At 42.6% G+C, this 25,831-nt stretch overlaps 1 protein-coding gene across 1 annotated transcript in view; it reads left to right on the top strand.

Annotated features, from left to right (window-relative positions):
- Positions 1-25,831, top strand: part of RASAL2 (RAS protein activator like 2) — a gene marked incomplete at its 5' end in the record, with an annotated part of 174,163 nt that overhangs the window by 61,860 nt on the left and 86,472 nt on the right. Inside the window, one exon of the mRNA XM_080349135.1 lies at positions 18,647-18,774. Coding sequence (XP_080205261.1) covers positions 18,647-18,774 — 128 coding nt within the window. The remainder of the gene's footprint in view (positions 1-18,646; positions 18,775-25,831) is intronic.

The raw sequence follows: 25,831 nt of genomic DNA, 5'->3' as shown, positions 1-25,831 counted from the left end.
TTTTCTATTTTCATGCTTTTAGAAGCACTTTCTCATTTTAGAAAGTTCTTCTACTGACTCATGTTCCTCCACCCCAGATCTCATTTGCTCTTAAGTAGTTTATCTTTGGTGGGTTTTTTATTAGGGAACTTTTACACAGTTGAGCTTATTCTGTAGTTTGTTTGTTCATTCAAGTGTTGTGCAAATGTCAGTTTATGTGGCTCCTGCTATGATCCCCTGTGTTTTGTTGCAAGATGTATTCTTAGTGTTAAAACTCATTCACCTTTAATTGTCAGAGCAGATTCAAGATAGCTCCTTATACGTAATCCCTACGTTGCATTAAAATGGCTGTAGTTTTTTCATAGAGTTACAACTATGAAAATAACAGATTGCAGTCAAGTATCAGTCTGTCTTTTTATAAACTGTAGTGTGGTTTTGTGGTAGTAAATGTTGTGTTACGTGCTATATTGAAAATTACAGGGGGATGGGGATGCATTTCGCAGAATCGCTTTGAGTATGTATTTGAATAGACTACAACTATTCAGCTGAATGTGTATGAACACAACACAAAATAATTAGCCATAATATTTGAAGCTAATAAAATTATGCTTATCTGGTGTTAATCACACTTAATGAATGGTGCCTCTGAGCAGGTAGTTGTGCTCATTTCAGTGCTGGCCGTTGATTTTCATTTCTTTAATTCCCAGACCATTATGTCTGAATCCAAAAGTTAATGTTCAGTGAGATGAATGAGGACATTTATATTTGTCAGAGCTATTTTCTGACTCATGAAATGACGGCAAGTGAATGGCAGAGCCTCAAATTCCAGGTTGCTTTTTGTTGGTTTTGTGGTCGGTATCCGTGGGACTGTTGGGATGTGGTGCTTGATTCTGCTTGTGCAGGGGAAGCTGACAGCTGCTGCTTGCAAGAATATTATCTGCCATTACCTTGATCATGAGAAATTATCGAGTGGGAATTATCTAAGGAGAGGGTAATTGTGTCCTAGAGACATCTTGTCTCCTGTATTTTCTTTGCAGGGAGACGGGGGTTTGAAGAGATGCAGCTTTCTGAGGGGCAGCCAAAGCGCGAGAGCAGGGGGATGAGGAGAAAGGGCTCCCGGTGAAGTGAATATTTGGGGCTTTGGTGGGAGAAGTTTTTCCTTTGATAACAAGCCAGATGGGGTCAAAAGGAAGTAGCTGGAGTTGGGAAAAAAACAGCCTTTTCCTTCCAGAGCCATGTCTGGAACAGTTGGATTTGGAGTCTTTGGCAAATCTTTGCATTTTGACTGTAGAGTCTCTGGAAAGAGAAGATTCACCTGAGAGACCCAGTGAGGCAGATCCCGGATGCTCATGGTCCAAGGGGGGTCTGCGACGTGTGGGCACCTGCCCCACAGCCCTGGGGGGCAGCTGGTCCTGGCATCTCCCTTCTGGGGTAAGTGAGCCCAGGCTTAGGAAGGAGGAAGGAAACTGTTAGAGTTTTCTCAAAATTCGGTGTTTTTCTTAAAACACAGCTGTCAGGGCGTGCAGAAAGGGGAACTGTACCCAGCTGTCCTGGAAGCCTTGGTCCCTGCTAAGCTTGTTTGACTCTGGAAATGGGAACCTTCTCTCTTGTAGACGTGCACATTTAGAGTCTGTAGCGAGAGGGTAAGTTCTACCGTGGTGAAACTTTCTCCACAAATGCTGCCCGTAATGGGACTTGGCACGAGATGAAAATTGCCTGCATGCTTACACAAGGAGCACTTCCTAGGCACATTGACCCTTTTTTCCTTAAAATAACAAACCCAAAGGAAAATATTTGGGGTTTAGGTCTTTGTTGTGTTGTTTTGTTTTGTTTTCCCAAATAATAAACGGTGTAGATCTGTGATGCTAACAGTATGTGATTTAGGACTTGAAGCAAAGGCATTTTAGAACTAAACAAACAGGCACAACATTATCTCAGCGTTCTTATTTGTACCATTGCTCTGCTATAAAGTAACTCCATCACTTGCTTTAACTGATTAATTTGTATTATCATTTAGCCTTATGCTTTCTGTGGTGATACTTTCTCTGTTAGTTACTCAAGAGACTCTTTAGACTCTTCTGAAATAAATACTTCATAATCCTGTAAAACATCACTTGTTTAAAGGAAGCTGTTTATGTAAACAACAGGCTAATGCACGAAACTCTTGACATGTTAGCATTGAAACCAACTGTCCCCTGCGTGGTTTTGTTCTTACTAGGAGGAAATCTGAAGCTAGACATCTGGTCTTCTGTGGGCGATGGAGCTCTTTGCAAGTCAGGGGACCGCTTGTTCAAGTGGAGTTAGAAAATATTTTGTACAGAGAAGGTGAAAAAAATTACTGAAATAGCTAGTTTCTCGAAGAAGCTTATGTTTTAGAGAGCAGGCATCCTCTGTCTTTATTCCTTATGGGGAAAACGCTGTGTGCATTTGGTATAGGAGCATCCTTCTCAAAAAGCCGCTTATCTGAAAACTGATGCAGCGACCAGCCAGATTATTGATAGCGGGGTGCGAGAACAGGTTGTGGGCAAACACACTTTTGCAGCTCACATGCATGTGTTTTTGTCAGCTATCACCACACGTCACTATTGATGCTGTCTATAGGTTTGAGATCTAGGAGGTCGGAGTTGTCTATTGGTTTAATAGTTTCTTGTCTTTGTATGAGGTTTGTGTTCTGGTTCTTGAGAAGCTCTCTGATCCTCCTTGTCCTCCCTTTCCCCTCATCACAGACAAATCCTTCTTAGAAAGAAGTTAAATGCAGGAAAGTACACTGCCAAGTCTGACAGCAAGTTGTAACCAGACCTGCTTATTCATTTTATGCCTGACTATAGGAACAGAAGCATTTTCCTGCATCCCAAACTGTGAGCAGTCCTGAGTAAAATCTTCTGAGGTTATTCCATACATCTGTGGTGATGATATGGTCAGACCTCTACCTGCATCTCACTCGTCCTCATCTGAGTTGCTCTGTATTTTCTTCTACTTATGCCTATGAGTTTGCAATGCATTTTCATAGAAAAAAAATAAAAGCCCTTTTAATGTAGTCACTTTTTAGATCAATTTTCCTCTAACAGTTGTTTAGTGACACAGATGCTTTGGCAAGCGGTTTTGATAAATTACGACTGAAAAAACTGCCAAACTTCTTGCGGTGTGTCTCCATTTACCTTATCTATAATGTTCCTGTTAGCTCTGGCTGCCCTTGTACGTGAGAAGAGGCTTTGTCAGCGACACCGCTCCAGGTAGAGCCACTGAATGAGCTGCCTGTGCGAGGAAGAAGGTGAATAAATAGATGTGAATACCTCCCAGTTGCCTACAGTCATCTCCACTCAAGCAATGCTTTTTTTACATGACCAATCAAGTATATTGTCTGTGTCTTATATAAATGGCCTGCTTTAGTAACCGGTTCCTCTGCGAGCTTTATTAAGCAATGAAGATTTCTGTGTTTGATATATGAAGATGCTGGGGTTGCTGAGTGCGTGGTGCGTAGCAAGGACAGGCTGCTGGCTGCAGTGTGGTTGGCCATAGGTTTCCTGTCAGCCCTCCTGTAGCTTGATAAAATATCTTATTGAGTATGGTTCAAGCCACTGATGTCTTGAAATGACAGCCCATTCCTTTATTGAGGTAGTACTAAATGATAGCAAGACTGAGAGAAAATAAGCTGAAGTTTTGAAAAGGAATGGGAGAGGAAGGGATAATAATTCTGAGTCTGCTGTGATGGAGCTGAATCGTCTCGATGTTGGTTTTTGTGGTTTGTGACGGTGACTTCCACCATAACTTGCATGTGTCACTGTCACATGAAGATTTGACTCTTATTTACTGTGTCCCAGTGTTGGAGAAGACCTGTGTTAGCAAAGGCCTTTTAATTCAGAAGAAAGCATGGGCCAGCTAGGAGAGTGTTGGATACTCTGGCAGGGTGGCCTTTGTGAGGTTGGGCATTAAGAGGTTTATATATCTTTTACCATTAAAACATAATTCAAGGGAAATGGCTGAGCGACTCTCTGTGGTACTTCAGAAGTGTCAGTGGGATGGCAGTGTGTCTAATTAATAACAAGGAAAGAGCAAAGCAATGTATGTCAGTAAAAGTTGGTGCAAAATTCTCCTTTTCTTCATCCTGCAGAGACAAATCCTGTACATGTCCAAAATCACTTTGGTGCTCTCCTACCTACTTTTTGTTGTTTTTAGCCGGTTTATCCGCAGCAGCAGCAGGGAGCTCAGTGCTGGTTGCCACAAAACCTGCCTGAGATGCTCCTTACAATGACGTGTCGATAGTTCCTGCTTAGATGTGCTCTAATACCTGCAGAACAGGAAAACTTCTATTCAGGAAATATGTTTTTTCTTCATTGTGGAGTTTCTTCTGAGCTCTCTGTGGATGCCGTGTGTCCGTAAACAGAAGTGAAGACCCTTAAATATAATTGTAATATGCCAGAGGGTTTGTCTGGGGGAAATTATGTGCGTAGAGCAGGAGTTTTGAGTTACTTTAGCAAAAGACATGAATGGCTCAAATGTACTAATTGGGAAATTTGTGTTTGTGCAGCAACCAAAACAATTTATTATGTGCGTATGTAGCATCTTGAATTTGGTGGCTGCTGGCTCCGCAGCAGCCGCGCTGCGCTGTGCAGCATATGTGCCCAGGCTTCTGACACCTTCCTTCTGTTACTGTGGAAACTGTAATTTCTGACTCCAGACTTGTATGTCCTTGAAATAGGTTTAGTTTCTTTTTTCTTCTATTTTCCTGCTGAAGCAAAAGGGGACAAAGTCTGCAGATGAGAAGGAAATGCTCCTGTGCACTATGAACCCAGCTGGTGCACGGGCTGTATTTGATTTACACGGTTGTGCTTGATGGGGAATCACATGTTTAAATGGATGTATTTATACATGGGTGAATAATAGAAGCCTTTATTTTAATGGCACAATTCCAGTTAGGTGTGCAATATAAGAATTTGGAGATAGGAACCTAAGGAGACCTATGTTGACAAATGGAAACTGTAGAATGCAAGGGGAAGAAAAACATCCTCGCTGAGTCATATGTTTCTGAATTGTCAAGTATGGGGAAGGGGGAATCAGCCTCATCAGGCTCCCTCCCTGTCCCCAACAGGCCCAGGCTGAATTGAAAACACATCTAGCAATCTCTGCTCTGAATAACTTCTGCATGGCTATATAATTTCAAAGAGAAAGCTTTCAGGGGTGATGATAGGTTTTTGTCTACATCTGTATTGTCTCATTTGTCTTTGGATACCCAACAGCCTTCACTTTGTTTATTCAGAGATGAGCAAACATGAAGCTGAATGTACTTTCCAATGATCAGTGTAAATCAACATGAAAAATGGAGATCGTTATACAATATATACACACGTATATATTTAGCAAGGTTTGCTAGATTGATTGCTCCTAAACCTAGAGCTTGACTCCTATTATGTGCGGAGAATTCACAAAGAGACAGTCATAGCCCAGGGACAGTGAAGTGTGGTCACTGATGGGTAAAATAAAATTAAAGCCTGTTTGCATTTTAATGGATTTTAATCACATGAGAGTTTGGGAAAGAAAAAATAGACTTTTTTTTATTATTATTTTTTTTCCCCATCATCATGTCTGATTGCTTGAGGGCTAGAAAATCTGGTCCCAGGTACCGAGATATCATTGTCGGTTCTCATCCTGTTGTTAAAAGAGGCTTTTACAAAGACAGGGGGATGTGTATGATCATGATCATCATTAGTCACTGAGAGCAGAACAAATAGTACTGGCCTGTAGATGTGGCAGGGGAAGCAGAGCTTGAAGTTTTTGGCAAAGTGAGTAGTAAGGAGGAAATGAACAAGATGCCACGCATGGTTTTTATCACTAGAGATTTACAAAAATAAGTTTGCCATCGTCAGGGCTGGGGTTTGGGTACCATCCAGCTCCAGCCATGAGAACCAGCACCGTCTGCCTGCAACCAACTCAAAGTCTTGAATAAAAGGGAGTTGTTCCTTAATCTTCCACTCTTTGGTGCTGCCTCTCATCTGTTTGCCATTTCTGCTGTCTGTGACAAGATCTTCATATGTATTTTAATTCAGCCTCATTCATGTTTCATGTGCTGCTGCCTGGTTCATCTGAAACTCTGTTCCCTGTGTGATAATATTGGGTGGAATTTATCCCCCAGCCCCCAGGAATCATTTTTGGTTATGAACACCATTGCAAAGACAGCTAAGCAGACTATTTTGTGTAATACTGTCGCTTAAAAAAACATGAGAGTGTGAAGCAGAGCGTATTTAAAAGTCCAAGGTGTTTTCTAACAGTCAGAAAATTGAGAAGCTCAAGTTTTTCGCCCTGTATTTTCTTTTGTTATATCACCAAGTGGATGTTTGTGTCTGTTTATACTCTGATTTCGCGTGTGTTTTGAAATCTCATTGTACTCGGTGGTGGAAAGTTGGCTGCTTAAGTAAAGGCATGTTAAGGACAGCTATCTACGGTAGCTGGAAGGAAATGCTTCTCAAATGCATTGTCCAAGTTGGTTCTAGTTAATAGTCTCTTGGGTACATGAACTTTCCTCACCTTCTCCACCCATCTTCTGGCAGCAAACAGAATTCTTAGTATTTCAGTTTAAAAATAAGTTAATTAATAAAAATCCATACTGCCCCTGCAAATTGTTTCCCAATAGGAATGAAATTAATTTCAGTAATAACTTATAAAATCACTTGTGTGGATTGATTATTAGTACTGGGGTGGGGGTGAAGCTCACAACACAGTAGCATAAAGCAAATCTCTACATAAATATAATAATTTTCATCCAGTTTGAAGAGATTTCCTCCCGGTCTGCTTGGATTTACTGTTACAAAACACAGTTGCGCAGCAGGGCTGCTAATTAGATCTTATCAGGCCTGTTTCTGCAAGGTTGTGACCTATAAAGTTCTGTTTAGCATTGCTGTAGGAAAGACTTTTTCTCTCCGCTGGTTATTTATCCTTATTGGATTCGTTCATTCTCCTTCCAGGATTTTGGAGATGAGCACCTGTGGCTCTGCCCTTCTGATAAAGGGATTTGGATTTGCTGTGGGGGCGTCATGATGTCAGTTTGCCAAACATGTGGCAGGGAAAACATTTGGGAGCAAGGATGTGTTGGCACTTAGGAGATTTGTGGCATTACTACTAAGCATCAGATAAATCAGATATAAGTGAATAATGAAAGGTATGGTCCTCACAAGCTTTATATTTTGCAGGTTTGGGGGAATTTAGCAGGAATAAGGAGGAAAAACTAAGCAGGTGTGGGCTCTAGGGTTGGATGTGTTTGGGGTGAGGATGTTGTCTTTGTTCTTCATAGCCAAGCCTGCTGAGGAGAGAAGAAAACACGCCAAGAAGAGGGAAAACCCAGTTGAAGAATACCTGAAATGCTGCACCCTAGCTCCAGATCCTTTTAATTAGCTAGTCCATCATCAAAGGATACATTAATCATGCTGCTTTGGGTTTGCCAAAAGCGTAATAAACCTGCCTCACCTGTTTTGGCGGTATCGTGGGAGCCTTGATCTCAGCATGGCCGAGATGGCCAAACCGAGCTGGCCCACAGGAATCTCTTTCCCCTGATATGGTGTTAGCTCAGCGCTTCCAATTTCTTTGCCCTGACACTGTTATTTCTTCCTATCTTACCTCTTTCTTTCACAGTTAGTTTCCTTCAACATTATCAAGTAGGCAAGAAGATAGAAATCACCCGCCATATTCTGAAATTTCGGAACAAAATTGAGCTTTGATTTGCAACTATTGACATCGTGTGGCAATAAGGAGAGGGAGAAGTGAGTCAGGACGCTCCTGAGCCTTGATCTGAGCCAGCAGCTCCGTGTCCTGCCTGGACCACATTGCTGGTGACCTCCTTGTGCTTAACCAAAGTGGATTCTTCTCCCGAAGCCATATTTCCCTCCCTAAAAACAGGTACAGTAGCTGGGTTAAATCACAAAGGGAAGCTAACCTTGTTTAACCTTTAAAGGTTAAAGGGTAGAGCTGATAAAAGAAGGTATTACAGGTCATTACCTTACTGTACTGGATTAAATGTGGGATTCAGACTATTTGCAGTAAGACTTTACTTTGCATAAATCTAAATATGGCTCAGAATCCCCATTGCATTTATGTAAGATCCCATCTCCCTCCTCTAAAGTTTTGTGTCTGAACCATCTTCAAAGGATGAAAGGAGTCCAGCCCTTTGTATATTAGTGTTGCGTTACTGAAATGCATGAAGACTTTTCAGACGTCAAGGAGAAAAATGGAACGAGGAGCGTTCTGGTGCTTTTGTATGGGGTTTTGTTTTTAAGTAGGTCAAATCAACAAATTGGTGTATAATAGCTGGTTCCAGGTTCTTCTGAAAACATTTAGAAGATACCAGAAGGAAGCAGAGTGGGTCTTTTTTAAATGGCATGGGGAGTACTGGAGGGCTTCTTTTGCATTATAGTTGAATTCCTCGAGGTGGTCCCTTACTAAGCCATTTGTTTTAAGTGGTTAAAATACAAAAGCTAAGTTTAGGCTGTATGCCTGAATGAACTGGATAATATAAAAAAAAGGCAGCACATAGTTGTAGTAGATTTTAGGATTCTGTGAACTCTCCCTTCGACGAGGGAAATGAACACATCTGAGACATCAGCGTTGGTCAGAACCCTTATATTTTATTTATTATTTTCGCCAAAGTCTGTTGAGGAAACAAAAACAAACAAAAAAGCCCCAAACAAGTAAAGCAAACAAAAAGAAAGGCACCTAATCGCTTGTGTGTATGCTCTGGCTTCGATAAACATTTGGGTTGAAAAGAGCAAGAAGAGTACAGCAGCAACAGGCTGTGCGGTAATGGCAGGGTGACCGAGCATTTAAAACTCCTACGTATGGAAAAGCACCACGCTGAGAGCTTTGTGATTTTATTTCTTAATTATTTTTTGCTTTCTTTTTCCTTTATTCTTCTCGTCATGAAAAGCACCGCACATTGGGAGGGTTGTTTTCCGAGAGCGCGGGGGCTGTGTTTGTTTAGAGGTAGGTTTAAGGGGCGGGGAACTCAGCAATCCTGCCGTTGCTCTGAGAAAATTAAGTCTATAGGCTGAGATTGTTCAGACAAACTGCACGTGAAAGCCTGAAACACAGTGTATTTGTTTTTCAGTTGTTCGACTTGAACTTGTGGTCACTATCTCATCGCCTTGTCTGTGCCTGTGGCTTGTTCTTCTCCCCACAGAAACGCTTCTCTGCCTTTGCTCTTCCCATCCTTCCCTCACTTTACCTGGCAGGAGAACGCAAAAGGGTCTTGCTCTCTTGAAATGGGTCCGTGACAGATGAATGTCAGCTGGTTGACACCTTGTGTGCAGAAGTGGGGGGTAAAGCTGTCTGGGGGAGTAGAACCCTTGGTAATGGTGCTTCTGGTACGCATATGTTGAACTTGGACCACAAGGACAGTGGTATATTTCTGTGCATGCGAAAAATGAGCAGAGTTTGCTCTTAAAATGTTGGTTGGGGTTTGTTTGTTTGTTTGCCTGTGAGTCTTTTTTGTTTGTTTGTTTGTTTTTTCACAGCTGCCCTGGGCCAAGATCCTTTTTGAGCTCTGGGTGCTGCTTTTCCTCTAGTCTTCTTCATGCTGGAAAGAATAAAGAGTTAAGAGGGAAGAGCCCAATCGGATGCTCAGTGCTGAAGAGGCTGTAAGATGGAGATTAGGGGTTGGTGAAAGCAAGAATGGCAAAGAGAAGGGTATAGAGCTGAGTAAGAAAAGGAGCATGCATAAATTAAGAGGACAAACTGCAGACTTTTTTCTCCCACGAATAATTAACTTTTCTGCTATTCTCAATTTTCTGCTTCCTAAACTTCTCACGAAAGCCTCTCCTTGCTTTGGGGAGAAGCGTCACTTGAGAATCTTCTCAGAACTTGGCAGCTATGTAATAGGGGCATGTAATCTTTTATAATCCCCTCTACAGGTTTGTAATGACCATTTCTGCTTTGAGATTCCAAAGTGTTTTGTAGGCCAAGTGGGAATTTAAACTGTGAGAGAAAAATGTACTTAATATTCAGGAGCAAAGATGAGTGGTCATGGGCAGGGAACGAGAACTGAATAAGAAGGAAGGAAAACCTGCTTAGTATTGTAGGAAGGGTCACAGCGATGGCTTTGAGCAACCGCGGGTGCTTTGAAATCCGAGGTATCCTGGGAACTAAATTGGTTTTTACACAGATAGCAACTTCTGTTGTGGTGATGTCATGGGATTTCCAGCGCTGCACAATGAGCTGCTTGTTCGCAGGGACGCGCGGGAGGCCGGGCCGAGCGTGAAGCGCACCTGCGTGTTTTGCAAGGTCCCCACCTCGGCCGGGTTGTGTTTTCTGGTTCCACTTGTCGAGCTACCAAGTATGCAGGTGATTGCGTGATTTGAGGTCGCTGGCACCCATCCATTCGAGGAGGTGCTGCTGTCTCCCGACAGACGCATCTTTCATGCTGTCTCTTCTCACGAACCTGGCTGGGTACAGACCATGAGAACGGGGCTGGAGAGAGAGGTGCAGCTGAGGGAAGCGAGGATCAATTACCCGCTGGAAGTTTAGCAGTCGTCTGCGCGGCACGTAAGAAGCTTAGAGGAGCTCAGCAGTGTTCGAGCTAATTGGCAGTTTTAAACTGCTATTAAGAGCTCCCACACCTTTTGCTCAAAGACGCTGCATGGTGACAGCGAGTGCAACCGGTGCAACTTTCTTCTGTCTAATCAGAATTACCCTGCCAGCCCAATTTTAGCTTTATGCCTAATTTTTCCTTCTGTTGCTAGCTCCTTAGCTCTCTTTTCTTAGGTTTTTTGCAAGAAAACTCAAGACTGTTGGTGCACTCAGCATCTGCTCGCTAAACTGCTTGTAAGATTTTAAGAGTTGAGGTTTCTTTTTTGGAACAAGTCCATGATTTTCCCTTTTGAAAAGAGAGCTCAGTGTAACTGCTCGCGTGGTTGTGGGCTAACTGAATTCGTGCTCTCGAGCTTCCACGAAGCATTTGGGTACCGGGGAACACGGAGCCCTTTTAGCAAGTACTGGGGGCTGAGGGCAGTAGGTGCATTAGCACAGGTCTTGGGGAAAGGCTTCATTTTCAAATTGCCTGCGTTATGGGGAAATAAGAGGGGAAATCTTGGCTGATCGCTTCTCTAGGCTGAGCCTTGGTGTGAAAACTGCTGAGCTTTTGATAGGCAAAGTGGCGACGTTGCAAGTATAGTGCAGATGTACTGACTGGGGACCAAGTTGAATTGGCAGAGCTGTCTGGGAGCCCAGCTGGGGAGCGAGCCTGCTGTGCCTTGCTCGCTGCCGACCGTCTCCTGTACCAACGAGTCAAATCTCTCCCAGGGAAGGAATGAAAGGGTGGGAATGATGTCGGCAGCAGAGAGGAGAGGCAGCAAGAGCTCGTCCTTCTGGGAGATGCCAGGTTCGTTGAACAGTAGCGTTTTGTATTTTGTCCCCTTGGCTGGCTATTAGGTATTCACTCATAAAAATTCCAACATAAAAAATTGTTCCTTACATATATATATATATATATATATACACACATATATATATATATACACACACACATATATATATATATATATACTTAAACACAGAAAATCTGTAGGAGATTTTAAGAATCTGTCTGATAGCTGTGGTAGCGGACAAAATGTTGAAGCCCATTCTTCCAGCTTTAAAGGTTAGTCTGGATTTCGCTGTGTTGAGGCGAGTCTGCTGTATGTGAGAAATTCAGAGCAGAAAGGTGACTCCCTCCCACCCCATCACAGATCTCATGTGGAAAAAGGCCGTGCCCATATCTGTTTGCAGAAGACATGCACAGACCTTATTCAGAGAAGGGAAGAACCTCAAAACTTTATCCTCAAGCGCTGAGCAGCAGAAGCACCTCCAGGCTTCTGATCTCTATATTTTGGGAGATTCCTTCACCCAGGGTTAGCATACTGGTGGTAGGGAAATGGAAGCATGCACAATAAACATAAAAATCACCATGGTGATGTTTCTGTGAGGGTAAAGGGCATGAGAACTGCACTTGACCGAACAATTTTTTACGTGAATTTGTCTGTCGCTTATGAGGTTCTCCACTGGGATAATGGAAAACTGTTTTTCAGCCTGTGCCTGGTCACTACCACTCAATAAAAGAGTAGCAGAAAGTTAATAGGTTAGATTGGCAGGATTGGCCTATACTAGAAAAATTAAAGATCTCGTGAAGGATTCATGTTGCATTGCCGAATGCATTGGAATCTGAGAAAGCCATGGCGCTGGTCATGACTTCTGCCAGCTTCTAAAATACCATTTTCACCTACTTAAACCTTTTATGGCTTTATTCTTCGCTGAATGGATTTTCCAGGTGGTGTTTTGGCCGTAACCAGTTGGTGTGAGAGCTTTTGAGATCCCTGAAATCCAATGGTTTGGCTGAGCTTGCTTTACCTTCTACCCACGATATTAGGTTTCCACACAAGAATTTGGTTATCGCTGTATGCAGCTGCTGGAGGAGAGCAACTGGATCCGGCTGAATTGAGTCCTTGCACGTGTAACGATGTTTGTTGAGTGTGGCTATTAAATATAACAGAAAGAATTCACACTAGATACTTACCTCTGTAATAACATCCTACATAATAGCGTGCCTCTCATCCCAGGGGATCTGCTCGTGCTTTCTGCACTCAAAATAACACCTACTTCACCAGAGAGATCTGTTGCTGACCACAAAAATGTAGATACCTCTTAACTGAAATGGAACCACACCACACAAGGATTGAGGAGGACACGTAAGCTACAAAAAGCTTCCTAGAAAACCGACAGTCATTGCCCACGTTACGACTCGAAATAAAACGGCAGGATTAATGGCTTTATTTCTAGAATGTGTACTGGTCATATCTCTTAAGTGTGGTGTGATTCAAAGAAGAATTCATCAACCCTATGAGCATCACTTTTTCTCTGAGTCTCAGAGTCACCACATACGGTACGTGCTGAATTTTCCTTATCGTATAATAAAATTAGTCACGAGTGTTGCATGTTCTGCGTCAGGACAGTGGTGTTTGTCCGTGCAAACTTGGACGATGAGCGTCCCCTCCTTCTCCCAAGTGAATTTGTGCATCGTGGTAGGTTTTCTTTGAGCCATTGTTTCTGACGGTGCACGTCTGCAGCGCGGCTTCGATCAGAAACCATTGCGTGGGGCTGGGAGTTGGTTTGAGAAATAAGAAATGCAAACAAAAGCTATATATATCAGCATGAGAGAAAGTGGAAGTTGTCTTGATTGTGCTTTTCCTAGCAGACCCTCAGTAAGTGACCTCTGTCGTCATCTGCTCTGTGTAAACGCGGGGAGATTGTCCCTTTTGCTCTAACCTCTGTGTCTGCTTTCAGGGCAGAGACGCTTCAATTCTCCTCTGTTTTAAATCCAGATCCTGCAGACCTTCATCTGAACATCACACAGCTGTCTGAATTGGTTGCATATACACACAGCTGTATGTCACATAATTGTGCTATTGCTGTTTATTTTCACTTGCGTTTGTGACTTCTTATACAAGATGCAGGTTTAGGGGAATGAAGCATGTTGAGACGCAGTGTTATTTCCTTTTCTGCCATATCTTTCCCTTGAATCATGAGCTTCATCAGCCTTTAGAGATGGTATAAGTTTAGTGAAGGGTTTTTAATTGCTATTTGTCTTCGTAGCTTCATGTCAATAGTGATGCTTGAAGTTTCAGCTTCTGTTCAACTGCTCAATAAAGGTTCAAACTGATGGTTATTGGTACTGGACTGCAGGCTTATGCACAGATAGGTAGGTTGGGAGACTGACAAGCTCTCAAATGACAACGCTTACCTACAGCTCCCTGAGTCCTGTCTCTATGGTAAGTGCATAAAACACCATGAAAACATTGATGTTGGGCAAGTAGACCTGTTGTCAAAAGGTGTTAGGGTTCCTACTGATCTCTCTTCAGGGGGAAAAAAAAATCCTCCCTGCATACAAACTTGGCCACTGCATTAGTTACTCAGCTGCTTGGCAGCTCCTTATTGGAAATACTAGGAACAGAATACGGACCCTAATAAAGTTGACGAAAGTTTGGCAAGTACTTCAGTCAGCTCTTGCTTTCACCATAGGAAGAGTGTGGTTCAAAAAAGGAGCTTTAACACATGCCAGGGGTGCTCTTGTCATCACTGGGATGGAGGTTTAATTTTGTGCTTTTATTGATTGTAGGTAGAGAGTGCTTTTTGGCAAAGAGATTGAAGGCATGAATTTACCTTTAATGTAGTTTTGTTGGCCTGATTTCTGCTAATTCTGTATTTCTCACTAATCCAGAAAAGGAGAGGACTTGCCCTGCTGGCTGTATAAGAGCTGTTGGGGACTAAATGACACTGGACTGCTTTTCATCTCTTGGAAATGAGTTTCTGGTTCTGCCTGTGTTTTGGAAAGTATTCTCCACTCGTAGATGCATTTGGAATTTGGAAAAAAGAATTGTTGCATGCTTGCAATGGAAGATTCAGAACTGTTCCCATCTGATAGCACTAGTACTGCTCTCTAAATACAACTGAAGTGCCACCAGTTTTCATAAAACGTCTTGCCCTTTCTATTGGGATCAGCTTGGCGCCAGCTGCTTCTCTCCTTGTACCCTCACCTCGCACCAATCAACATTTGGTTGTTGTTGTTACGTGGTTATGGCATAACCATGCCTTTTTCTTCTTTCTCCCTCCCCCTTTTTTTTTAAAAATAAGCTCTGTAGTTAAGAATAATAAGGTACAAGATGTCATTTGGCTGAGAGAAAGGGAGCTTTGTGGTTATTTATAACATGCCTAATGGCATTTCAGAGCCCCGAGGAAAAACAGCGCAATTTCCAATCTTCAGCTATGTCAGATGCAGCAGGCAAACAGCAAAGGATGCTGTACCAAGAAGGGGATTTTATTTCCAAGCTGTTACTTAACCGATATTAGCATTTGAAGGCACATAAGGCACGACCTTTAATCCTGTGTGTAGACTAACTGATCTACTTGCTTGAATGCCTCATTGTAATGATGCAGAATGGAAAGGATTGTATCAGACCAGAGGAAGAAATCTTCTGTCACCAGAACTTGCATATTTAGGTGTGCGGCTGCGTGAGCCCGTCCCACACGTACCATCTGCAGACTTGGAGCTTTTGGTTCTCTCCTGCAACTCCTGCCTAAAATTGTGTTCATCAGTGAGTTACCCTCCAAAGCACAAGCCTTCCTGTATAAGCTGATAGATATACAGGTGTTTCAAAAAGATGGACACAAATTCAAAGTATCAAGTTGGGTCTATCTTTTTGAAACACCCTGTAGCATTCCCGAAGCAAGAAAGGATAGTCCTGACTTTCGATCTTTCCCCAAAATGTCAGTTGTCCCAGTTACACATGGACGTTTTGCCATTCATTTCCATAGCAATTCAGAGAGTGGTGGTGAATTAGTTCTATGGGGCATTAGTGGAAGAGGTCGGTGGGTTTTATTACATTCACTTGAAAAGCTGGAGCTGAGAATGTGAAATGAAAACTGAAGATATGGAGTACCGGAAAGCACAACGGGGTCTGTGAAGCGACTGAGTGTATATGTGATACTGTGTAAAGTCCTAAAGAGTCTTCAGTCTAAACTGGTGACATGCTTTGGAGTAAGTTTTGAAGTTACAGCTGTTGTGAGAGGCTCCAAAGAGGTCAGTCATGCAGGAAGGCCGACTGAGGAGTAATGCAAATAGATGGGACAAATGCACCGAAGCTATGCTGCAGTTTTGGTAGCGGTGAGTTTTCTTGCAACGCATCTTCAGCATCTGTCTAGTTTGCAAGATGGGTTTGCAGTGTCAGCCTCAGGGAGAGGCCTGAAGTTATGGGATCTGATACGTCGGAAAACCAGTTTGCCACCGCTCTTTGTTGTTGAAGAGAGCGCTTGGTCAGTCTGCAGTGTGACGGGGCTGTGTCCCAACGTGCGCTCAAAAGGATCCCAGTACAAGCACGAAATTTGAATGCCGTGGTGTTCTCTAGTGGTGACTGACAGCTCCAGACACCGAGATGGCGTGTTCCTCTGCCAGCAGCCTGTGAAAGCTGTTCTGACGTAGCCAACCGATTTGGCAGCAGAGCCCGGCTGGCCCGCAGCACCCGATGACTCAGTCAAGTCCCGGAGTTGTTATTGCAGTGGAAGAAGCTGTTCTGTTCTTTAATTCCTTTGTGCAGCCCGTACATCAGTGGGATGGTATCCTGCCAAGGCCTGGAGTTAGGTAGAAATTATAATGCGAAAGTCTTTTGGGGCTGGGCGAGTCGTGACTGTAGATTCTGCATTGGAGCTAATGGCCCAGAAGGGTTTTCTTTTGCCACGAGAAAGTCTACCGGCAGTTAAGAATATAGTTTACTTGGTGCCTGCTCAGCGCAGCAGCTGGAGACGCTCTCTCATTGCCAGCCCACCCACATGAGCAGGACAGGACACATCTTCATCCTTTTTTCCCCCTTGGTGATTGATCATGTGCTTTCTTTACCCAAAAGACCAGATCTCCAGAGCTCTGGTCTCCACAATTCTGTTGCACACTCACAGCAGCAGCCCGTGCCTTCATCCCTCTTGCTCGTCTTCTCTCTGTCAGCCCGGTGCTCGTAGGTTTGTCTTGCTTAGGCACAGGTGGGGCTCATTTGCTTCTGTTTGGGAAACCAAGGTCTAAACAGGAGCAACACTGGTTTTATTTTGCACCTGGGTAGGTTTTGGATTAGACACCATGAGAAACGCCACTTGAAGTTGTGCCAAAAATCTGTCTGGAGGGTTCATGTCTATAAGATGGACAAACACGTAGCTTGGGAGAGAGTCTGTTGTGCTGCAGGAGTTTGCACACATGCACTATTGCTTCACAGAGACTGGGCTGTTTTCCCTTAATTATGCTTTTGGGCAGTTCTGAGATAGACAGTGTTGCTTGTCACGACTGGAAACTGAGCTTTGTTAGGAGAGGTAGCAGTGTGCAGCCTCATCCTAAATCTCAGCTTCTTCCCCGAATTCCCTCATCTGAAATGAAGGGAGCCAAGGTGCATTTCGTCACTATTCAGAGCAGCAGGGGCCATGCAGTCCTCTTCTTTTTCTCGCTTAAAGGTACCAGATTGCCTGTTTCAAGCAATCTTCTGAATGATCACGGGAATCTTAATGCAACGTGAGGCTGAACTAGGTACTGAAAACAGTCTTTCAAGTTAATTCCCCGGCATTAGAAGTTTCCTTTCAACGTGGAGGCAAAGTTGCTATTATATGCAGGAAAAGAGCATGAAGATGTTGCAGTTTGTTTACTGATTAGGTGGGATTGGGCATACACGGGGTCTGCAAGGGAGTGGAGTCAGCTGGAGGGGTTTGTATCTCAAGTTTTAAGGCTGTTCTTGCAGCCGGGAAGGCGCTGGGTGTTTGAGGATCCGCTGGCCTCTAGTGGTGAAGCTGGGGAGAAGCTACAAGAAGCATCTGCGCTCAGCTCTGGGCTACGTTGTGTTCTGAAAGCAAGCGCTCAAGTTACAAACCACTTTGGTTCCGAGCACTCATTTTGCCTAATGTGCACCTAAAATAGTTGAAGGAGGTTCTAGATTCCTATGCAGCAAGTCCGTGACAATATCGTGATGTTTGCAGTGTCTGTTTTAGATAGAAATCTAAAAGGGAGGCTTCTGTCTTAGAAATCCAGGGACTTCAGGCATCTACAGCGTAAACATTGGGAATGGCTGATTTTTGGATCAATGCAAGTAAAGTTGCATAAACTAGAGTGCAAGATAAAAATTAATGTTACAAAGCACCCAGAGCTTAATCTCAAAACTTTAGAAAAAGATGACTTGAAACTGTTTTCTAAATTTATATAAATGGCATTACTCATGGCTCTTTTTTTCCTTTCCTATTATTCATATAGCATTTCTGCCTTCTGCAAAGAGATTTTTGTGAGTTGACTGCACATTTGAATTCCTAAGGCGACCGTTCCTGTAACCACTCGTCTCGTAGCACTACCAGTGTTACCCGGCTGCTGAAGTCTGTCTGTCTGTCTGCTGGGCTAGTTGGTGTGCTGCCGTGTCCCAGTCTTGGACAAAACTAATTAATAGTGAGAGGCACAATGTGATATGTAGCTCAAACCTGGGAGCCAGACAAGTTGGATTTTGTTTTGTGGGGTCTTTGTGTTTGGTCTGGGGTTGTTTTTGTTTGAGTTTTTGTCTCTAGTGGCTGTGGCTAAGTTGAAATACAGGAAGACCCCTATCTGTCCCAGTTTAATCAAATAGCTTCCCTACCAAAAGATGTTAGCAAGCTCTTCTCAATTAAATGCACATTCCTTTGAATTTTCCCCTCCCTTCTTCAAGCCTGCCTTCCTTGATCTCCATCTTCCTTCCTGTGCCTCTCTATCCTTAGTTTCAAATAATCTAGATTTAGGGCAGATTTAGGGCGTTCCCCATTTAACCATGTTTTTGAGAAGGGAATGGAGGGAAGATGAAGTTTTCATGAGAGCTCTTGGTATTTTCTTTTGATTATATTTCAGTCTTCGACAAAGACATTTATATTCATCTCAGGTATTGCCATTTTTGTAAGTCATCCTATAGATAAATAAGTATTCGTCGCGTACCTTACGTAGCGTTTCACACAGGTGCCTCCCAGGATTAGCATTTTGTCTTTTAATATGCTGAAACAGACACTGCAAAGTACAGCTTGTGGTTTTGCTTCACGTCGAGCTGCAGGACAGCGAAAGCAAAGGCGGTGGTTAATGACACACGCTAACGAGCCTGGCGTTGTGTTTTTCTGTTTGCAGATGTGAAAGGGCCACCGACGCACCGCCTGTCCTGCGGCCAGTCCCCCTACACGGAAACCACGACATGGGAGAGGAAATACTGCATCCTGACGGACAGCCAGCTGGTGCTGCTCAACAGGGAGAAAGAGGTGAGAGAAATCACGTCGGCCACGCAGAATTCACCTTCTGGCCTTCTTTGGTAAAAGGAGAAGGTGGCTTTTTTCGTCTCCCCTTTATTTTGTTCACGAGTCTAGTGAAACAGGGGGAAATGGGAGCTATTCTGCGTATGGATGGCATGACGTATACAGTTATAATCCAGCTGGCCCAGAAGCTGGTTGCGTGGATGAGGTGACAGCAAACTGTGTGCATCCAAAACTTGCTCCTGGAGCTTTACAGCCTGCGTTTTAAGTCTGCCACTATATCTTCCTGCGTTATTGCTGCTTTTAATGGTAGTTAAAGCCACCACAGCTGTGTAAACCTACCTCCTCACATCATTGCTGACATAAAGGTAGGGAAGAGGTAGGGGAAAGGGGTTTGTGTATGTATTGGAGTGCTGGGAAGAGCAGGTATGTGCAGCCTTCACATTGGTACAGTCATCCTTGCTGCAGTCACAAGGCAAACGATTTGAGGTAGAAGTACGTCCTCTCTCTTGCTAAACACAGCAAGGAAGATTGGGAGCCCCTTGGCATGGATACTCAAAGCTATTGCAACCGTCTTTGCTTCAATTACAAAATTACTCTGTGTGGGTATATATAGCATGTAGTAGTTGGCATTTTGCCTTGCCATGAAGATAATGTCAATATGGGTAAAGAATAGGCCTGTTTTAATTGATTGAAACACTGAACAAACAAATGCTGATAAGTCCCTTCTCCCAGGCTATGCCATGATATGTTTTTTTATTCTGATATTCAATGTCTACAGACTATAACGAATCCATAAGCTTTAGAAGCATTTGATAATGCCCCTGGGCTTGTTTGTTTAATTATTCTGCTGCAGATTTACCCTGTTTAAAAATAAATATATCAGGAGGAGCTATAAAATAGGAATGCTTTCAAATTACTGAAATAGATTTTATTGCCTATAAATGTCCATGAATTCGAGTCTAATGCCATGGTTTCCTACATTTGGAGATGACCTGAATTTTTGTGGTTTTACTGGGTTCTTTTTAAAGCTGCTGTGTACAGGTTGAGAGTATGAGACCTGCTTCTGGCGTTGCACTAAATATTATTCACCTTCAGCCGTGATAAAGGTTATTTACAAGGGCTGAAATATTTCCTTGCATAGGGAGAGTATGAGGAAGTGGTTTAGAGAAGGACTTGAGTTATTAGAAGGGAACAACATCAATGCTAATGTGTAGGAAAGGTGATCAAACGCAGGGAAAGTGGAAGGCCTATGGCATGATGTTTGCTGTGTAATTCTTTTTCTAGTCTGACAGGACTGTCACCTCAGGAGTTAAAGTATATCCTGAAGAAACTTAAGAACATGTGAGAATTATTCCTAAAGCTGTACCGTACCAGCACAGGTAGCCTAAAGGATGCATCTCATTAAAGAAATGTAATCGAAAACAACACTGGCTCATATCACAAATAATTATCCAAAGGTGGTAATCATGCACTTACAGGTTCTTAATTTCTCCTACACATACAGTTAAAAGCATTTTGCTGGGAGTAAGATGAGTCTTTTGCTTAGATCCTGAGGAGTAAATATGGGAAGTCTGATGTATCACTGGTGTTTTAAGTCATTATATACCATGTTTAAATACACTCTGTGTTTTGTTGTAAGCTGGGGAAATTCAATATTAGACTATAAAGAGCCTGGGCTTTAGCAGTTACCCCAAAAAATCGAGCAGTAGAGTAAATCTTTGCAGCATGCTCTCCGAGGAGCCTGGCGGCACTATCTCAATGAGAAAGAAATTGTTTTGGGAAATGCCACATGCAGCTTTGCCAGGCAGACGTGCCTTTGGTGCAGGTGTGACTCCACACGCTGCTAATGGGATTCGTTTCAGAAGCCGGTAGCTGGAGTCAGATTTGCCATTCTGATTTGCAAGTAATTTAGGACTACTGTAAGTGAATGGTAAAAGGGAGCTCCTTGCAGAGTCATGAGTAGTACCCTGTAGGAAAAGAAAAGGTTGTTTTAATTTAGCTCCTGATTCTGCATACATAGCAGGGTACATATAGCCCCATATAGAAACACAAAAACATATGGGAACTATATGAATATATAGAACTGCTAGTTTAGAGAGAGGGGCATAGAGCTGATATTCTGGACTTGTACCTTCTGATTTTTTCCAAAATAGAAATATTCCTTGTAGCTTTCATGAAAAGAGAAGGGGAGGCGACTCAGTTAAATTTCACTTGGCAAGTCATTCGGAGTTGAAAGAGGCTTTATGAAATGTGATCTAGGAGGAAGAGTGAACAAAGGCCTAAGGCAGCGATGGGGAGAGATGCTTGGGAAGAGCGTAATGATTGTAAAGTATGTAGGAGGGGAATCGAGAAAAGCCCATGGGTGGGACCATGGATACAGGGAGCCAGAGCGAAGGACCAGGTGAATGAGGAAGAGGGTGGTTACTTAAAGAAGAAAATGGAAGATGACGTTTAGAGTAAAGTTATTGGAAAGGGGATATTGGAGGAGGTTTTTTCTTAACCTGAAATGAGGTGAGTTAGGCAACAAGAAGCTGAAGATGGACGGGGTTCCTGCTCTGAATTTAGAAACTGCTGATAGAGCGGGTATGTCAGGATGTTTTTGGACTGAAGAGCGTCTTAGGAACAACGCGAGGGACAGATGATACCCATCAGTGAGGGGGTGGGTGTGCGGGAAGGAGGAAGAAATGTTACCAGCGGAGCGCCCTTGCAGCTGAAAGGGAGCGCTGGCATCACCGCAAGGCCGGCATGGTTTGAAAACCATGAGTGTGAAGCATCCCATTTTATCTTCTGTGCATCTGCTTTGTGGCTTCGTGGAGTAAAAATCCAAGAAGCTTAGCCTGTGTGAAATTGAAAGGGAACAGAAATGTCTGATTGTTATAATACTTTGTAGAATCATCATGCAGATATATGTGTCAAAGCCAAAAAGTAGGAAAACATGTACAAAATGCAAACAGCTAAATGAAAGATGTCTTAATTGTTTCAGGTATAATACTAAGTTTGTTGAAGAGTTTAGAGTCCAAACTCTGAACCTGTCCTTGATAAACTGTGAAAATTGCCAGTGAAATGTGGCCTGTGATCAAAATTGTCAAGATAGCCAAAATTATCAGCATTTGGACTGTCCCTATGCACCTTCTTGTCCCAGTGTTACTGCTGTTAAAATAAAGCATTATGAATGGCACAGATTTTTAAACTGAGTACAGAAATAAATAAAGGAATAAGAAAACTTTTTTCTTATAGCATCCCACCAGTATGGAATTATTGTCAAGGCAGTTTGGGTAGAGTATGTGCAAGAGAGATTTTTCACTGTGCAAGCATGAGAGTAGGTTGGAAATCAGAGAAATTTCAAGGTACAACTTGAACCAAAAATACCTGTAATTACTTAGACAAAAATAGTCTGGCGATATTGCCTTCTGCAGCGTAGAAAAATATTAATTACTTGACACCTTGTCAACTCTATAAAATGAAAATAGGTGAGACTGAAGGTTATTAATGAGGGGAGGGGATGGATGCCCAAAAAGTAAGTAGAGAGAAAATTAATCCCTGTAGGGACATGAGAGATGATTTAGCAAATAAGGAGTCATGAGTGACAGGAGATGTGCAATTGCTACAACATACCAAGGTGTGGTAATATGTAGCAGCATCTTCCAAGACAAGGAGAACAGGTCTAGAGTGATTAACTTAAAAATCAGGATTTTTTTCTATGAGGAGGAATCTCTCACTGTCAGGAAGGTGTAGATACATTCATCGTTTATGAAACCTGTTCCATAGGGGAAGACCTGTGAGGACGCAGTAAAAGTGTCTGCAAAATCAGTGCTGTTCGAACAGGGAAAGGGAATGAGTTAGTGTTTATGAAGAGCGGTTTCAGACAGATAATCCATTGCACAGCACTTTCATGAGGGCTGTGACAAATGGCTGCATCTGGTTTGGGGCTGCTTTCCAGTCAGTCTTTGTCTGTAATTTGGCTGCTGTCCTGCAGAATCTTTTAACATTGTGTTCAGCTGGAAATGGAGACGACTTTTTGCTGTGTTAGACTCTTCCCTTCCCCGCCCTGCACCCAAAACCTCATCTTTCTTCTCAAATTTAGAGGTATTTTTAATCAAGTGCAAAGTAAAGACCTAAAGCCATTCACTGTGACAAGATGTACTTATTGCTGCTGGTGACAGGGGCCGGCAGCAGGGCAGCTCTGATGCATTTTCCTGCTCTTCCATCTCCTGTGACTGACACCAGCAGTGGATCGACAGCGGTGATCCCCAAAAAATCCAACCAAACCAACACAAAACCAAACCAGCGAGAGCAGACACTGATATATACGGCGTCCCAGGGGTGGTTCTTCAGAAGTGCCCACTGCCATTTCTCAAAAGACTTGTCACGTTGATATCTTACAGCAAATATGTCTTACTTGTAAATAGGAATTTATCAAAGCTGAACCCAGTCGTAAGAAAAGATTTGCTTCGATTCCCCAGCGAATTTAATTATTTATTTTGCAAAAGCCCAACGAAATGTTTGTTGGCAACGTTTTAAAAGTGGATTTTTATGTCAAAATTATAGCCAGCTTCTAACTCTCTCAAGGGAAGGAAAAGTTAAAATGAATTATTGAACAGTTTTGTTGACACGATTCCAGACTTCCTGACGATTAGTTTAGAAGAGATTGCAAGTTCTCAAGGTTTTGTCTTGAATAATCAGTCTTTCCAAACTTGAAAAATCTGTCTGCAATGAAGAAACATGTTTTCCTACTTCTTCATTTTTAGAAGAGTTTAGCTCAGTTTGCCTTTAAGAGTCATTAAATTCTTGTGAAGCTCTTATTCCTGTTTCTTCTGAAATCTTTTCATCATCAAACTGCTAGAAATCCCAAACCATAAGCATTTTACGCTTAAAAGCCTGTTCAGTGGCAGGTCAGCTGTGATGCTGTTGAAGAGTTTAGAGTCCAAACTCTGAACCTATCCTTGATAAATTGTGAAAATTGCCAGTGAAATGTGGCCTGTGATCAAAATTGTCAAGATAGCCAAAATTATCAGCATTTGGACTGTCTCTACGCACCTTCTTGTCCCAGAGTTAAGCCTGAACCATCATTATGTCAGCTCAGGGATGGATGATTCTCAGGTTGGTGAAGTCTCAGTGTGGCAAAGCTGGATGGGGCAAAAAAATGAGCTGAAAACCCAAATTCCCATTAGAGTCCTGATTCTGCAAGACTTGTCATTTTCTTGGATCCTTGCTGGAATAGCTGGGGCTGGAGCGGGGTCAGGAAGATTGTGGGTGTCTGGCTTGGTGTTTACGTGGTATTTAGTTGTGCACTTGCTTGTGTTTCGCTGCCACCCCATCTGTGAATCTGTCTGACCTACCACTGAGCAGTTTATTTATATACCTGTTACAAACATGTCCAGCCCAGAGAGGCACAGAGCTGATGACCGAGCTCATTTTGCACACTCATAAAGCTGTATTTTTAAGAGCAGGTTGATCTTATGCTAAGCAATAAATGCTGGTCCTGCCATCTTGGGCTTAGTTCTTTTTTTGGTCAATATAGACTATGGTTTTCAAAGGGTGTTATGTAAAATAACCCAACACTTTTAAGTCAGACTTAAGGAGGGATCTTTTTTAGCTACTTTAATTTTGTCCATGAAACTGTGGGATGTTTGTATATTTTCTGGCGTAGATCAAGCTATGTAGCATTGAAATGTTATTCCCTACACAGTTTATAGAACCATTGAATGAAATAAACAGTATTATCTGAAGCCACTATAAATACACCAACAAAAGGAATCTTTTGCTGCTGCGGACTGTACTGAACGTAGCTACACCTATGAACCTTTTGGGTGTTTTTTCTAGTGTGCAGCCTAACCACGTTTTCCTAGTCTGGGCAAATGTTGAGTACAAAGGCAAAGTGACCCAGAATTAGGACCTGAGCTCTCAGCCAGTCTTCCTGTTAATGGCTCAGTTCCTCTTTGAAGATAAATCCTATCTCTGGAATGCAGAAGTAGATTTGTTTTCGACACGGACTCCGGTGAGCAGCAGCCAGTTTGTTGTTCCCAAGGACACAAAGGACAGCGAGGCCTCAATCACCATTCTGCTCCTCACCTCTTGGCTATCCTCGCTGCCCTTCTATACCCTGTTAGCAGGGTGGTAGTCGTGCTTTGTTTAGTGTCAGTGGACTAAAAGAATGTCTCTGTCATCTCACAAATACCAAAGAGGTATACTTGGAAAAAAAAGAAAAAGATGACTATATTCATTTCTTGGTTTAAAACAATCTAATAGCGGATAAATCTACAGCAAAGGGCTTTAGGTATAGCAGTTGGGCATAGGTGCAACAAATTGACTGAGAAAGGAGGGTCACAGGGTGATAGCTTGATGCTTTTAAGGTGTGCAGAAGCTGGCATGTGGTTTGATTGGTAATAGGTGTGTCTTGCAGCATCCCACCAAAGATGCTCTGAAGGAAATCGGGAGCGGCAGAAGAGCATTTAGAAAAGAATAAATGGAGCCTCCAGATGGAAACTGGAAATCTAATATGTGATCTTGATTGAATAAATGTTGCATAAACTAACAAAATTAGTCTCTGCTTAACTTCCTAATGTGCTTTCGCACGGGGATGGTTCGGCAAAGGAGCTGCTGTAAAAAATCTACCAGCAAAGAAAGCAGCCTTAACAGAATAACCACTAGGGATTTGGGAAACTTGTTTTGAAAAATGAGCGCTGTTTGAAGGAGACAAATAGACTAGAGTAGTAATAAATAGCATTAAAAAATGACCCTAGGAGAATGCTAAGTGCTTAAAAGTCAGGAAATGCCAGAACTAGTTTGTGAGAGCCATTGTAGCGCAGCCTGTTTCTAAAATAGTACAGTATCTTGTACATCTTTCACAACCTTCAGAGCAAATGAATAATATCTTTTTGTTTGCTATTAATACTCAGTTTTCAGAGATGATTGAGGATATGAAATATCTTGGGCACAGGAAATATCACAGAGGCTTCTGTCCCTTTAGATGCAAGCTGTCTTTTACATAGCTGTATGAAAATAAATTGCCATATTGCATGTATCGCACTTGTACTGTTAAAGCCAAAGTCTTCATCAAAAA

The sequence above is a fragment of the Nesoenas mayeri genome, assembly GCF_963082525.1.
Source record: "Nesoenas mayeri genome assembly, chromosome: 8".
In the NCBI taxonomy this organism is placed as follows: Eukaryota; Metazoa; Chordata; class Aves; order Columbiformes; family Columbidae; genus Nesoenas; species Nesoenas mayeri.
Note: the sequence above shows the minus strand (reverse complement) of the source record. Positions and strands in the feature narration are given on the sequence as shown.